This window comes from Adiantum capillus-veneris, chromosome 12, assembly GCF_014529385.1.
Source record: "Adiantum capillus-veneris isolate H3 chromosome 12, ASM1452938v2, whole genome shotgun sequence".
Taxonomy (NCBI): domain Eukaryota; kingdom Viridiplantae; phylum Streptophyta; class Polypodiopsida; order Polypodiales; family Pteridaceae; genus Adiantum; species Adiantum capillus-veneris.
Genome location: NC_140942.1, coordinates 117000508 through 117014293, shown reverse-complemented (window position 1 = coordinate 117014293; position 13786 = coordinate 117000508). Strand labels below are relative to the sequence as shown.

Genomic DNA, 13786 nt, shown 5'->3' with positions numbered 1-13786 from the left:
CTCACAATGTTGGTGGAGTTGTCAGGATATGTGTTACCTAAGGTCGCAGGAAGTGTTCTTGATTGAAGCAGAAAAGTCGTTAGAAGGCATAGCTCTGGATGCTTCTTAAAAGGAATATCTGAAGGAAACTGGTGCAAATATTTTTGAAAAGTTTTGTTCCAACTTTCTTATTGGTATTCAGGCTGAAGTATTATAGTCAGAATTGATACTGCTCCTGCTGAGCTAGCTTTCTTGGGGTGGTTGATAGCCTTGATATTGGTGCTACAGTCTGCACTCTGCTTTGAAGTGCCAACACTTGCTTTGTTGGCATTGTCGGAGGCATTGATTTGCTTTTTTTTTCACAAGAATGTGGCCCTGAATGTAGGAGCTTTTGTAGAAAGTTGCTTTTCTCGGTATTTATGTTTCAACTTTCTCATCTCTCACTCTCTCGCCTTGTTGCACACGCATACGCACTCCATCATCTTCCAGCTTCCAAAATATTCAAACACCACACTTCTAGGTTTTGCATCAATCTCTCTTTCTTTATCCAGCAGTGCCACTCGTCCCTTGGACGCCTTGTTTTGATGGAATTTCCTGTGTAGGTTTCAAGTGCTTCTTATATTTGCATGGAGTTCCAAGTGAGAGGGGTTGTTTCAAAGAGCTATTTTGAAAATGAGAGCATTTAGTTTGGAAGTTGGGGAAAATGTCATGGGAACACTCTTTAATGCCTTGAGCAGCTCTGCACGGAGGCACTCCAGAGGTACAATTTCAGAAATAGAAAGCAATTTATTGTTGTTTGTAGGGGCCGAGTAAACTTGAGTGAGTTTAGAAATTTGGAGGAACTGAATCTGTTTTCCAGAGCAGGCTGAGCCATGGGAGCTTCATATGACTTCTTGTACGCAGCCATCATGACTCAAAATCATCCTCCATAGCAGCAATAAGCACTTTTGAGTAGAAGATGAAAAGGCTAAGGTAGCGTTCAGAATGCCGGCCCCTCACACGTCAGACAGGGGGTGCACCTCCTCCATGGAGTAAGCTGGTTGGACTTAAAAGCAAATTGATTGCTTCAGGATTTTTCAGCATCAGATGCACTGAGGGCTTCGAACCCATGACCCTCCGCCCTATTATGACAAGTGATCTAGCCACAGGCCCCAACTTCCCAAAGCTCATCTGCTATTAGCAATGTAGTGTCAGCTGTGATGTGGCTGCATACACGCCCCCATTTCTTGTGCAGCCAAGTTCTTCGCACGTATCCTCTACTGTCCTAAAAGACCCGTGAATCCGCATGTAAGGGCAGACCTGAGTAGGGAATTTGGCGTGCGTTCCACATTGGTGGAGTTAATGGGCAGTTGGAGCGTTCAATTTTTTCATAGTTTCTTCTTGCCCTTCTTACAATCCTGGGAAGAGTTGCGCATATCTTCTGCACGTCCATTACCAGCACCTCACTTAGCCATCACTATGAGGCACCCAAAGCCCCTAGTTCACCACGATATCCCTAGTTCACCACGATATGAGGACACCTGAATGCAAGCGGAATTTATACAGGAGCCTGCACAAACTTCCATTTTGACAATGTGGCGAGTTACCGTAGCCGAAATGAAAGACCAAAACATTGGAAAATTGGCCATTATCCAAACATTTATTAATACCAAGTTGCGCACATCAGAATGTATGTCTTGTGTCAACAGCCCACGGAGCCTGTTGCTCGGCTTGCTGGTAAGTTTAATCAATTGTTTTTGAGGGCTGACCCTTCCATGATACACACATCAATGTCACGTTATCGGTGCCTAGATCCGCAGGATTCAATGCTGAACATTTCAAAAAGAGATAAACAAACTATGTTAAAAAAATCACAAATGATTAGAACTAAAAATAATATTAAAGCTCAACCAAGTCTCTTATCGTATCCATAGGGAGCCCAAAGCAATATTCGTTTAACTAGAAAGAAGTCTATCCTTCAACAGGCTCACCAAACTAGTATACAACTCCCAAATGTTCTACCATAGAGCCCATGTACCCAAATGCCGAAACCAAAACATCACTTACACTATAGGCAAGAAGCCACGAGTACCACAAATGAGGTAGCATATAATCCCTCATCGTACAAGGGTAAGCTTACATATAAGCACATTCATTAATTGACATGGGTTAAGGAAGTGAGTACAAGAATATTCATCCAAGCTTAGTTCAAAAATTTCCCATCCTATTGGCAATCCATCACATAAGAGGGGGTAATTTAGATAAAACACTCAGCATACAACTTGAGTTTGCTCCATTCAAGTACTCAAATCATGGAGGGAGCAATCACATGTAACTTTCCCAAAGGATAATAGAAATAGAGCCAAACAATGACTAAATAAGACACTTAGAAAGATGTCTCACATAGTTTCTATATCATTTTGCCTTAATAAACTAGCAAAGTCAGCTCACACCAATGCCAATGCTTCTTCCACCCCTTTTAGGGATTAGGCACTTGATGAAAGCAAAGTAATATGATACACCATGTACACCCTTAAATGAAGTCAAGTTCAACCTCAAGCTTTAACTCCTAGATGCGAATTATGGCCCTAATGCCTTAGTCCATCGGTTTGAGTTATTTCAAGCCTAGCACCCTAAGGGTTGGAGCCAATCCCACCTTGTAGGTCTTAACGTCGGGCCATCCCCTTGCAATTAGCATCTTTTGTTGATTAGGAACCAAATATACAAGTGTTAGTGCAAGTATGTGTAAGTGAGATATGGTCTCTCATCAATTATTGCCAAAAGTATTGTCTCCAAGGAAGGTTTGTATCTTTAGTCAACTACTTAATGGTACCGTCAAAATGGACATCGAATTTATGGAACTTCAAGCATAGCAAACATTACCTTCAGGATTTTGTCATACTATGGGGAGCCCATTCCCTAACAAGGCCCTTCTTTTAGCTAGTTATAAGTATTGTTCCTCTTTCTCTCACACACACACAAGAAATGTCCAATTTTGTGATGAGTAAAAGTTATTGGGAGTAAATCAAACAAGAGGATGTATTGACATTGCTTGAAGAGAATTCAATACCTTGACAAAGTGAAAACTTTGAAAGATTGGAGCCATGTAGCGTGACAATTCATATATTGGTTTGTTAGTGTGTAGGATACCATGATTGGGCATATATGCAATGTCAATTCCCTCAAGGAGACTTGGAACGATTTGATCTCACTAGATATAATCGACAACAAAGCAAGAAAGTGGTAATTGAAGGCAAATTTGAATACAATACCAAAAAAAATAAAAAATAAATGTAGTAATGATTATGTTTTAAACATTAAGGACATATGTGAATCCCTTGTGTCTATTGGTGATGATGTTGATGATGATGACAAGGTGGAAGCGTGCTTGCATAGACTAGGACCAACATATAAGCAAGTCAAGACATCTACCTATACTCAAAAAAGAATTATGAGGTTTATATCATGTGTCTTTGTTAATTTGGGAAGAGAAGAACATTGGTAAAGAACCGTCTTTGCAATGTGCTCGCAACTCTAAACAGGTTTCAACAATAACAAAGGTAGAGATAGAGGACAAGGTGCAGTTCAATGAGGTGGCTGTGGTTGTGGAAATTCGAATTTGGGCAATCCGCAAATGTATGACAAAGGCAAAATGTAGGTGGTAAAAAAAAGGTTGACTCAAGGGGGGTCAAAGATGTCATGGAAACTTTCGCAAAAACAATGCACGCAATAATGCCAAGAAACGTTAGTCATATGGAAGTCAGGACCACTTTGAGCGTGATTGTCTACTAAGGAGGCAACAAAACAATGATGGAGATTCTAGCAAGGTCCAATCGGTGCAAAAATTTTCTTTGTTATGCAGTATACGATAAAATATTGATTATGGATTGTCTATGTGTGGTTGACTACAAGAAGATAGAAGGCTCATTGCACAAGGTAAGAGGGTGGGAACAATGTTCCTTTTGATGTAGATGTACATGATATAAAAAGTCAAAGAAAAGGCCTACACGCAAAGAGGGGCGCCAAGCAAAGCTCATATGGCTTGCATTTGGGAAGATGGCAAAGAAATCCTTTTCTCTCATCACAAGCATATGAGCAAAAATATATTGGAGATAGTGCAATTTGATGTATGGGGTCCTATGAAGACTACATCTCTAGGTGGATGCACGTTTTATGTTACCTTCAATGATGGCCATACAAGGAAAGTAAGGGTGTAAGGAGAAAAGTGAGTGTAATTCACTTTCAAAGGTATGGGACAATGTCTGAGGTCAAATGGAGGAGGAGATACTTCTCTAATGTGTTTGGCATTTTTTTGAAAAATGATAGAATTCAGAGGAAACTTTCATCCAAGCATACTCCGCAACAATTGCTATTGTTGAGCGAAAGAATATGCACATTATTCAAGTTGCAAGGGCATCTGAATGAGAAGAATGGGTCTCATTCTTACTGGGTTGAGGCAATCTCTACAGTTATCCAAATCAAGAACATGACTCCTGCTTTGATGTACATAACATGACACCCATAAAGAAGAATGTCCAAATCATGAGCATGAATCCCATTGTTGATGTACATAACATGGCATACCTTATAGTGTTTGCAAAGATGGATCCACAAGCTTAAAAATGAGTGCTCATTGGCTATTCCCTTGAGCCAAGTTACATATGCTACAACCTTGTCACATGTCACGTGAGGGTGAGTAGGATGTTATTTTTGACAAGTTGAAATCTGATATGGTGATGTAAAAGATGATCTTGGCACTCAAAATTACAAAGAATATGGTAGCACAATTGTAGGTGCAAATCAAAATTTTGAGAGAACTGGAAGGAACATCTACTTTAAGTCATGCTAAGCATTTATGGAGTGTCACATTTCTTGAGAGAGTAAGTGATGAAAATTTATCAAATAAGGGAAAAGAAAGGTTGATGATACCCCAAGGATGCCAAATTTGAGTGCGAGGTCATAATCATGAGGATTCTAGTGGCTGAAGGGAAAGTCTTAATGAGGATTTTGCTACACCCTCTTTGAAGAATCCAGGTGCAAGAAGGACGCAAATAGAGAATATGGTAAGATAACATGGGAGTGATCTTGGACCATGTAGATATGGGAGAGGGGTCACATTGACCTGGGGATATGACATGAGCAACTATGGTCACATTGCAACGAGGATATATTGCTTCGTCTATGTAGAGACCATGCCACCAAGCACACTTCTAGGAGCTTCGGATGGAGGGGTGGATTTTCATCACTCTAGCCACACTAACACTACTCTACAAAATTGTAGTATAGGTGTCAAGCTTAGCCACCCACATGGGCATAAGTTCAACAACATGGAGACCTTGCCACCAAATACACTTCTAGGATTCAGATGAAGGGGTGGCTTTTCACTCTAGTCACACCAGCATTGTTGTACGGAATGCGGTAAGGACACTGGTAGAGTAACCACAAGCATTCATGATGATAGTTTTAGACAAATGCCATTTGTATGATTATCATATGGACTTTTGTGGTTTCTATGCAGTAGACTAAGGTAGGGGAGAGAGGATCATGGTATACACAAGTCACACAATGTTTCTCATAGCAAGGACTAGAGATGGACCACCACCCACTATTCTTATATGACGAGATGCACCACAACATCATAGTGAGAGGAACAAAATATTGGGGCAAGACCTTTGTTAGCTATAGACAAGAGATAAAAGATGCTACACGACAAAGAACACTTCATGAGCATTGTCAAGCATGTATTAATAAAGAGACCCAGATTCACAGAGGGCTTCTTATCACATGGTTCTAGCATGTCGGTTGGCAAGCTCAAGGTTTCATCGCATTGGCTTAAGATAGCGGCTAGCAAAGCAACTTAGATCCCTAGAGACGGGAGGGGGGGGGGGGGGGATTATGGAGAGAGAATCATTATTTCTATGGGTTGAGGGCTTACACTTCCTTCAAGAAATATATCTCACCCTATTTAGAGAGCTATCTCTCTCCTAGCTTTTAGAGTCATCAGATCAACAAACACTGGGGAGGTTTATACTCAACCTTTAGCAACAAAAATAAATATCTGTCGAAGCTCAGACACTGCCAGGCAGGGGGAGCTAGGCACCAATCATCTCATTCAATGAGAGATCATCTCCTCCCTCGCCGATTCCCACATAGCCTGGAGCCACTCTCTAAAGGGCATAGTCATTCAAGGTCAACAAGAGACATCACTTAGTTTTTGGATGTCGTGCCTCTACCAGCAATGAGAGATGATAAATATCATACACTAGCTCTAGTGAGAGACTACAAAGTGCAATCCTCACTGGTGTACACCATACAACACCCCTAGTATTGTATGGAACTAACTAGATTGCATATCATGCTGCTATGCATATAGGGCTTCCATCTTCCATACATCATACTCATCATCCATAGTACAGCCTCCCCCACTCAGCGTATAGTCTAGATTGAGTTGGAGCATGAGCTTATTAATTAGTTGTAGCCTTTCATTTTTGGTTTAGCTTTTCCTTTTGTGGGATGACAGAGGATACATCACACGTGAACATGGAATAGTCCCATGGGTTGTGCTTGGCCTTTTGAAGAATCTCTCTCTCTCTCTCTCTCTCTCTCTCTCACACACACACACACACACACACACACACACACACCATGCAATTATACCTTTCCACCATGTTTCTAGTTTACCGCCCGCAGGGTGCGATGTTTGATTACATTTTGTGTTGAATGGTAGAGTTTTTGCATCCTTGCCATGACCAAGCTAGATGATGCCCCTTGTCAAAGAGGCAAAGGTTCTCGTAATACTTGTGAGGCAAGGAGGACAAGGAGATGCCAAGGACACATCCAATGGATTTGATTTCTTGGTCTTACTGTGTGTGTGTGTGCACACATGCGTGCGTGCGTGCGTGAGAGAGAGAGAGAGAGAGAGAGAGAGAGAGAGAGAGAGAGAGAGAGAGAGAGAGAGAGAGAGAGAGAGAGAGAGAGAGAGAGAGAGAGAGAGAGAGAGATGCTAGAGGGTCTCTTCGGATTATAAAGTGTAAACAAGCATAGATTCTATTCATCGTGGATTAGAAATAACTTAGGATACCCACTATGAGTTAAGGGAGGTCTTACCTTTATGTATGAGGGTGGTGTGTATCCCTTTTTACAAAAAAGAAGAAAGATGACTCCGGTACCATAGGATAATTCTTTCAAAGAAGAATTGGGATGATAAGACGATTAAATTTATTTTTTCAACAAGAGACCTTGATAAGTTGACTTTGAAAGACTGTTAAAATCACAACATGTTAATGTTACCCAAAAATGTTAACTCCTTGCTAGAGGTGTGTAGAGATTTGTAGAGGGACAATTTTCTTGGTGAGTGGTCCTTTAATCTTGAGCTTTAACATAGAGGTATCCCCAACGTAGCTTGGTATAAGCACAAATTATCTCCTTAGGATGTGAAACCGATGCAAAGTTATGCTTGAAATACTGGCTCCTTGAAATTTTGTAGTCAACTTATAGCTACTCAAAGTGTCGTTGGCTCTTGTAGTGTGTTGCTCCAAGATACCTTTCCTGTTAGAAGGATGTAAAGATCCTATGGGAAAACCCTTTAGCTCAAAGGGCTTGAGTTAATAATTTATTTTGTCCAAAGCCTCTTACGACTTTATTTTCTCCCAGGTTTGATTTTTTCTGCATGATGTTTTAAATACCATTTTCTATTGGTCTGTGAATAAGTAATTGAGACAATAGATTCTTGTAGTAGGCTACATTGTCACTTTCACAGGACACACAGTTAGTACAATTGGTCTTGTCTGGTTCAGACTGGATGGACTCTCTGGGCTGGGCAATGACATGTGGCAAGGATACGGACGGTGGTCTAGTGGACATCGTGGCCAGTCACCACCACCACTCAGTTTGGGGATAGACTTAGATGGCTGACATTTATGAGCCGTTGGTGGCTCTTTATGGTTGGACATATGAGTATTAGCTATTGGGTCATCATTATCATCTTCTTCATATATGGTCCAGCGTCGTCATCTAGGGAGAGAGTTTATACACACAGCACGTCTGCACCATCCATGCACATCTGAGCCTCGACAACCCCCATTGTACCCGTGAGTTCTCGGCTTAAGCTCAGTGTGCTGCGACGCCAGAGTCTGTATTGGTTCCTTTGAGATAGTCGAGTCCACATGTTCTGGTGTGCTGCCATGCCAGAGTCTGTACTGGTTCCTTTGAGATAGTCGAGTCCATATGTTCTGGTCTATTGCTATGCCTTTGTGTTGATTTGTTGTTATCTATTGCTCCCTATGTTTTCATTCTGTTTTGAGTGAGATGTCACGCACATTGCACTAAGGAGCACCCACTGTAGAGAGCACGGCACACTATCCACGTTACAGGTGCTCTCCTTTTTGGCACGCCCAGTGGAACCTCAACTAAAGTCTCACGCTTTGTTCAGGTACAAATCAAGGAGCTAGCTGGTTTTTACCTAGCCTTGCCTACTTCGCCTTGCACCATGCAGTCTACTGGTCTGGTCCAGTTTCACCCTAGACAACTTAGTCTAGCTGACCTAGTCTCTCGCCCTGCTGGTCTGGTCCTCTCTCGCCCTGGTCCAACCAGCTCTCGTTCTGGTCTAGTCCTTCCTCGTCCCTGGTCTACTCCTTCCTTGTCCCTGGTCCAGCTAGGTGGTCTAGTCACTCGCCCTGGTCTAGTAGAGTCTAGACATGTGTTCAACCCAAATCTTGGTTGGGTTTGTGGTCACTGCATGACACGTACAAGGCGGTCATTAGAGCGTCAAAGCGCACTAATGAGTCCTCTGAAGTACTACAACAACAGAAGGCATCAACCCTAGGTACCTAGCAAAACTCGAACCTCATCACCCATACCTCCACATTCGGCATCATCCATTCCTCCATCCGGTTCTACATCTTCCAGGTCACCTTCCCCAGTAAAGCTCTCTCCCATTTTGTTACAGCAAGCTACTGAGCAACAAGCTCCTGAGCTTATAAGAATAGTGGGTGGTGGTCCATCTCTAGTTCTTGCTACGAGAAACATTGTGTGACTTGTGTATACCATGATCCTCTCTCCCCTACCTGAGTCTACTGGTCATATAAGAATAGTGGGTGGTGGTCCACTCTCTAGTCCTTGCTATGAGAAACATTGTGTGACTTGTGTATACTATGATCCTCTCTCCCCTACCTTACTCTACTGCATAGAAACCACAAAAGTCCATAGGATAATCATACAAATGGCATTTGTCTAAAACTATCATCATGAATGCTTGTGGTTACTCTACCAGTGTCCTTACCGCATTCCGTACAACAATGCTAGTGTGACTAGAGTGAAAAGCCACCCCTTCATCTGAATCCTAGAAGTGTATTTGGTGGCAAGGTCTCCATGTTGCTGAACTTATGCCCACGTGGATGGCTAAGCTCGACACCTATACTAGAATTTTGTAGAGTAGTGCTACTGTGGCTAGAGTGTTGAAAAGCCACCCCTCCATCTGAAGCTAGAAGTGTGCTCGATGGCATGGTCTCTCTACATAGAAAAAGCAATATATCCTCGTTGCAATGTGGCCATAGTTGTTCATGTCATATCCCCATGTCAATGTGACCCCTCTCCCATATCTACATGGTCCAAGATCACTCCCATGTTATCTTACCATATTCTCTATTTGTGTCCTTCTTGCACCTGGATTCTTCAAAGGGGGTGTACCAAACTCCTTATTAAGACTTTCCTTTCAACCACTTGAATCCTCATGATTATGACCTGCACTCAAATTTGGCATCCTTGGGGTATCATCAATCTTTCTTTTCCCTTCTTTGATAATTTTTCATCACTTACTCTCTCAAGAAATGTGCCACTCCATAAATGCTTAGCATGACTTAAAATAGATGCTCCTTCCAGTTCACTCAAAATTTCTGAATTGCACCTACAATTGTGCTACCACATCCTTTCTTACATGGTGTACACATGTATGGTGTTGTATGGTGTACACCAGTGAGGATTTCACTTTGTAGTCTCTCATTGGAGCTAGTGTATGATATTTATCATCTCTCATTGCTGGTAGAGGCAGGACATCCAAAAACTAAGTGATGTCTCTTGTTGACCTTGAATGACTATGCCCTTAAAAGAGTGACTCCAGGCTATGTGGGAATCGGCGGGGGAGGAGATGATCTCTCAATGAATGAGATGATTGATGCCTAACTCCCCCTGCCTGGCAGTGTCTGAGCTTCTAAAGATATTTCTTTTTGTTGTTAAAGGTTGAGTATAAACCTCCTCAGTGTTTGTTGATCTGATGTCTCTAAACGTTGGGAGAGAGATATCTCTCTAAATAGGGTGAGATATATTTCTTGAAGGAAGTGTAAGCCCTCAACCCATAGAATTAATGATTCTTTTCCATAATCCCCCCCCCCCCCCCCCCTGTCTCTAGGGATCTAAGTTGCTTTGCTAGCCGCTATCTTAAGGCAATGTGATGAAACCTTGAGCTTGCCAACTGACATGCTAGAACCATGTGATAAAAAGCCCTCTATGAATCTGGCTCTCTTTATTAATCCATGCTTGACAATGCTCATGAAGTGTTCTTTGTCGTGTAACATATTTTATCTCTTGTCTATATAGCTAGCAAAGGTCTTGCCCCAAGATTTTGTTCCTCTCACTATGATGTTGTGGTGCATCTCGTCATATAAGAATAGTGGGTGGTGGTCCATCTCTAGTCCTTGCTATGAGAAACATTGTGTGACTTGTGTATACCATGATCCTCTCTCCCCTACCTTAGTCTACTGCATAGAAACCACAAAATTCCATATGATAATCGTACAAATGGCATTTGTCTAAAACTATCATCATGAATGCTTGGCTACTCTACCAGTGTCCTTACCGCATTCCGTACAACAATGCTAGTGTGACTAGAGTGAAAAGCCACCCCTTCATCTGAATCCCAGGAGTGTATTTGGTGGCAAGGTCTCCATGTTATTGAACTTATGCTCACGTGGGTGGCTAAGCTCAACACATATACTGCAATTTTGTAGAGTAGTGCTAGTGTGGCTAGAGTGCTGAAAAGCCACCCCTCCATCCGAAGCTCCTAGAAGTGTGCTTGGTGGCATGGTCTCTCTACATAGACAAAGCAATATATCCTCGTTGCAATGTGGCCATAGTTGCTCATGTCATATCCCCAGGTCAATGTGACCCCTCTCCCATATCTACATGGTCCAAGATCACTCCCATGTTATCTTACCATATTCTCTATTTGCGTCCTTCTTGCACCTGGATTCTTCAAAGAGGGTGTGCCAAACTCCTCATTAAGACTTTCCCTTCAGCCACTTGAATCCTCATGATTATGACCGGCACTCAAATTTGGCATCCTTGGGGTATCATCAACCTTTCTTTTCCCTTCTTTGATAAATTTTCATCACTTACTCTCTCAAGAAATATGACACTCCATAAATGCTTAGCATGACTTAAAGTAGATGCTTGTTAACCCTCACGCACATTCCTATCACCTACAACGGGCACTGTATTATTTATTTGTAGAGTCAAGTACCGGGCTTGTCGGTCCAATAGGAAAAGGGTAAGAGTGATTGCCGATGAGAGGCGCACTCTAACTAGAACATTCAAGGGATTAGTTGGCTAAGCATGGGTGCCCAAGTGTGAATGGGGCGAGCTCATATAAAAGTCAACTAAACATAAAATTCACTTATTCTCTCATTTGTGCAATTGAAGAATGCTCTTGCTCCATCTCCATCTTCTTCTTCATCATCTCCTTGTGTATGTGTGTATGCATGAGAGAGAGAGAGAGAGAGAGAGTGCGATCGAGCATTGCGCCGGCACGACGGCGGTGAGGCGGTTGAGCGCGGCGTAGCAGCGTCTCCTTCTTCTTCACGGCGAGGAATCCTCCACGACAGCAAGCGTAGAACGGTGAGTGACACACCATCGCCATCTTTGAGCTTACTAGTTTAGGCTAGTTGCGTGCTTGGAGCCATTTGTGGCTCGCACACAATGTATCGGCAAGTTCCTTGTATTGACACGTGTGACAGACGCGCACATTTTTGGCGCCGTTGCCAGGGAATGCCATAAACTAAGCTTGAATGGCACTCTGTGCTTCTTTTGTGGTGCAATTTCAATTGTAGGAAAGGTAGGGAAGGAAGGTGTGTGTGTTGAGAAGAAGGATTTTGTTTTTGCTACTGTGTATTTCTTTGTTAATGAAGTTTTGAAAGGTACTGTGTTTTCTCTGTGATAAGGTGTTAGTATTAAGGTGGTTAGTTCTGTGTAATGCAAAGTATAATAAGTAGGAAGTAGATCTGTTAGAGCTAATGAAGTGTGTTAGTGTGTAACAGTAGGTGTATTAGTTGTAAGTAGGTAGGTAGACTGTGTGTGTGTGCTCGCGCGCAGGCCACAGAGACCTCATCCAAAAAAATAAAAAAGGTAAGACCGAAATCGGGAATATCTCCCAGACCCAAGCCCAAGCTCACGCTCAAGCTCAAGCCTCAGTCGCCCTTTAAAATTACGTCTTTTAGCTTCACACATAGCTAAAAATTGCTTTTTTGAGGGCCAACGGAGCTTCAGGTGATCGAACGTTGTGCTATAAAGCACACCGCAACCCTCTGAGTGATACACTCATTTTGAGCTATCACACACTTTAATAAAAAAATCGATCATTAAAACATAAAAAACGAGTGAAAACGAACGCCTAAAAAAGTAAGCGGTTCGAGGTTATTCGCCGACGCTTGTAGGGTGCTAAAGGCACATACATCTGCACTCTGGTCGTGTGCTAGAGACAGAGAAACTAGAGAGAATTTTGACTTACGCGAGTTCTCAATATCCACCTACGTTAGGTTACGGGCCCTTGGCGGGGACCCAAGGTAGTACAAACCAAGACCCGAACATAGCGGCTAGTGACTGTTCCTCTCACTACGACGTCATGGAGGGTTTTCCAATGTCTAATCCCGATAGATCAAGCAAAGACATGCATGCCATGGGCCTGCGGTCTGGGCCGAGCGTGCTTAGTAGCTTGAAGGAATCCTTTAGTAGAGCCACTCGCTCTGCACATGGAGCTAAGGATGTAAATGAGGGGGGTGGGGAAGTAAATTCTCCATTCATGACCAACATAGACCCTATGCCTTAGAGAATGTGCACATGAATACTCCATTCATTGCACCCCCCGACTCTTCAGAACTATTCCCCTCTGAGGTTATATTACCTGATGGTAGAAGCCTTGCCGAAGTGCAAGAGGTTGAGCAGTATATCCTTGCGCAAGGGAAAAGAAAATCGAGATCTTACACAAGGCGGAGCAACGAAGAGAGTTAAAAGAGAAAGCCCTTATGTCAATATCCTTGCTAGGAGAGCAATCGAGTGCTCTTGAATTAGCGACCGCTAAGGGCCAACCCCTAGAAAGCAACATTGCATCTAGCTCAAAGGACACCTCTAGTACCTCAAACTTAGATGGAGCATTCTTAAATGAGAACTGGGAGTACGAACTACAAATGGAAACTCTAACCGACCTATACACAAGTCACACCTATCACGTGGGTTGGTTAGATGTCCTACAATCCACAACGGGAGGGACTAGTGTGGAGGATCAACAACAAAGAGTTTGTGAGGTCATCCATAGGGTCATTGAGTTAGAGAGACAGAACAAGGGGATCCACATGCCTTCAATGGGTCTCATGAGATTCTTGGATACAGGGAAGGCTAAACAACCGACCTTATCGCAAATGGAGACTCCCTCGGTAAGTCCGATGGATCCCCCATATATTGTTTCGCCAGGGGTCTCGGTGCAATCTGAGCCCACAAGTGATAACTTTACCTTTCCAAGTCTAGCTCATCTTCCCCTTGATGACACCATGGCTACCATGCC

The 13786-nt window shown here is 42.7% G+C and overlaps 1 protein-coding gene across 5 annotated transcripts in view; it reads left to right on the top strand.

Moving 5' to 3' along the window:
• LOC147446384 (uncharacterized) overlaps positions 1 to 558 on the top strand; it is a 93276-nt gene extending 92718 nt beyond the window's left edge. The window contains exon 14 of one of the 5 annotated variants that reach the window (XM_086525624.1): positions 26 to 558. In XM_086525624.1, coding sequence (XP_086381750.1) covers positions 26 to 109 — 84 coding nt within the window. In that variant the 3' untranslated portion in view covers positions 110 to 558. The remainder of the gene's footprint in view (positions 1 to 25) is intronic. The other 4 variants (XM_086525625.1, XM_086525622.1, XM_086525623.1 and 1 more) reach the window with 4 other exon arrangements.
• The last annotated feature ends 13228 nt before the right edge of the window (positions 559 to 13786 follow it).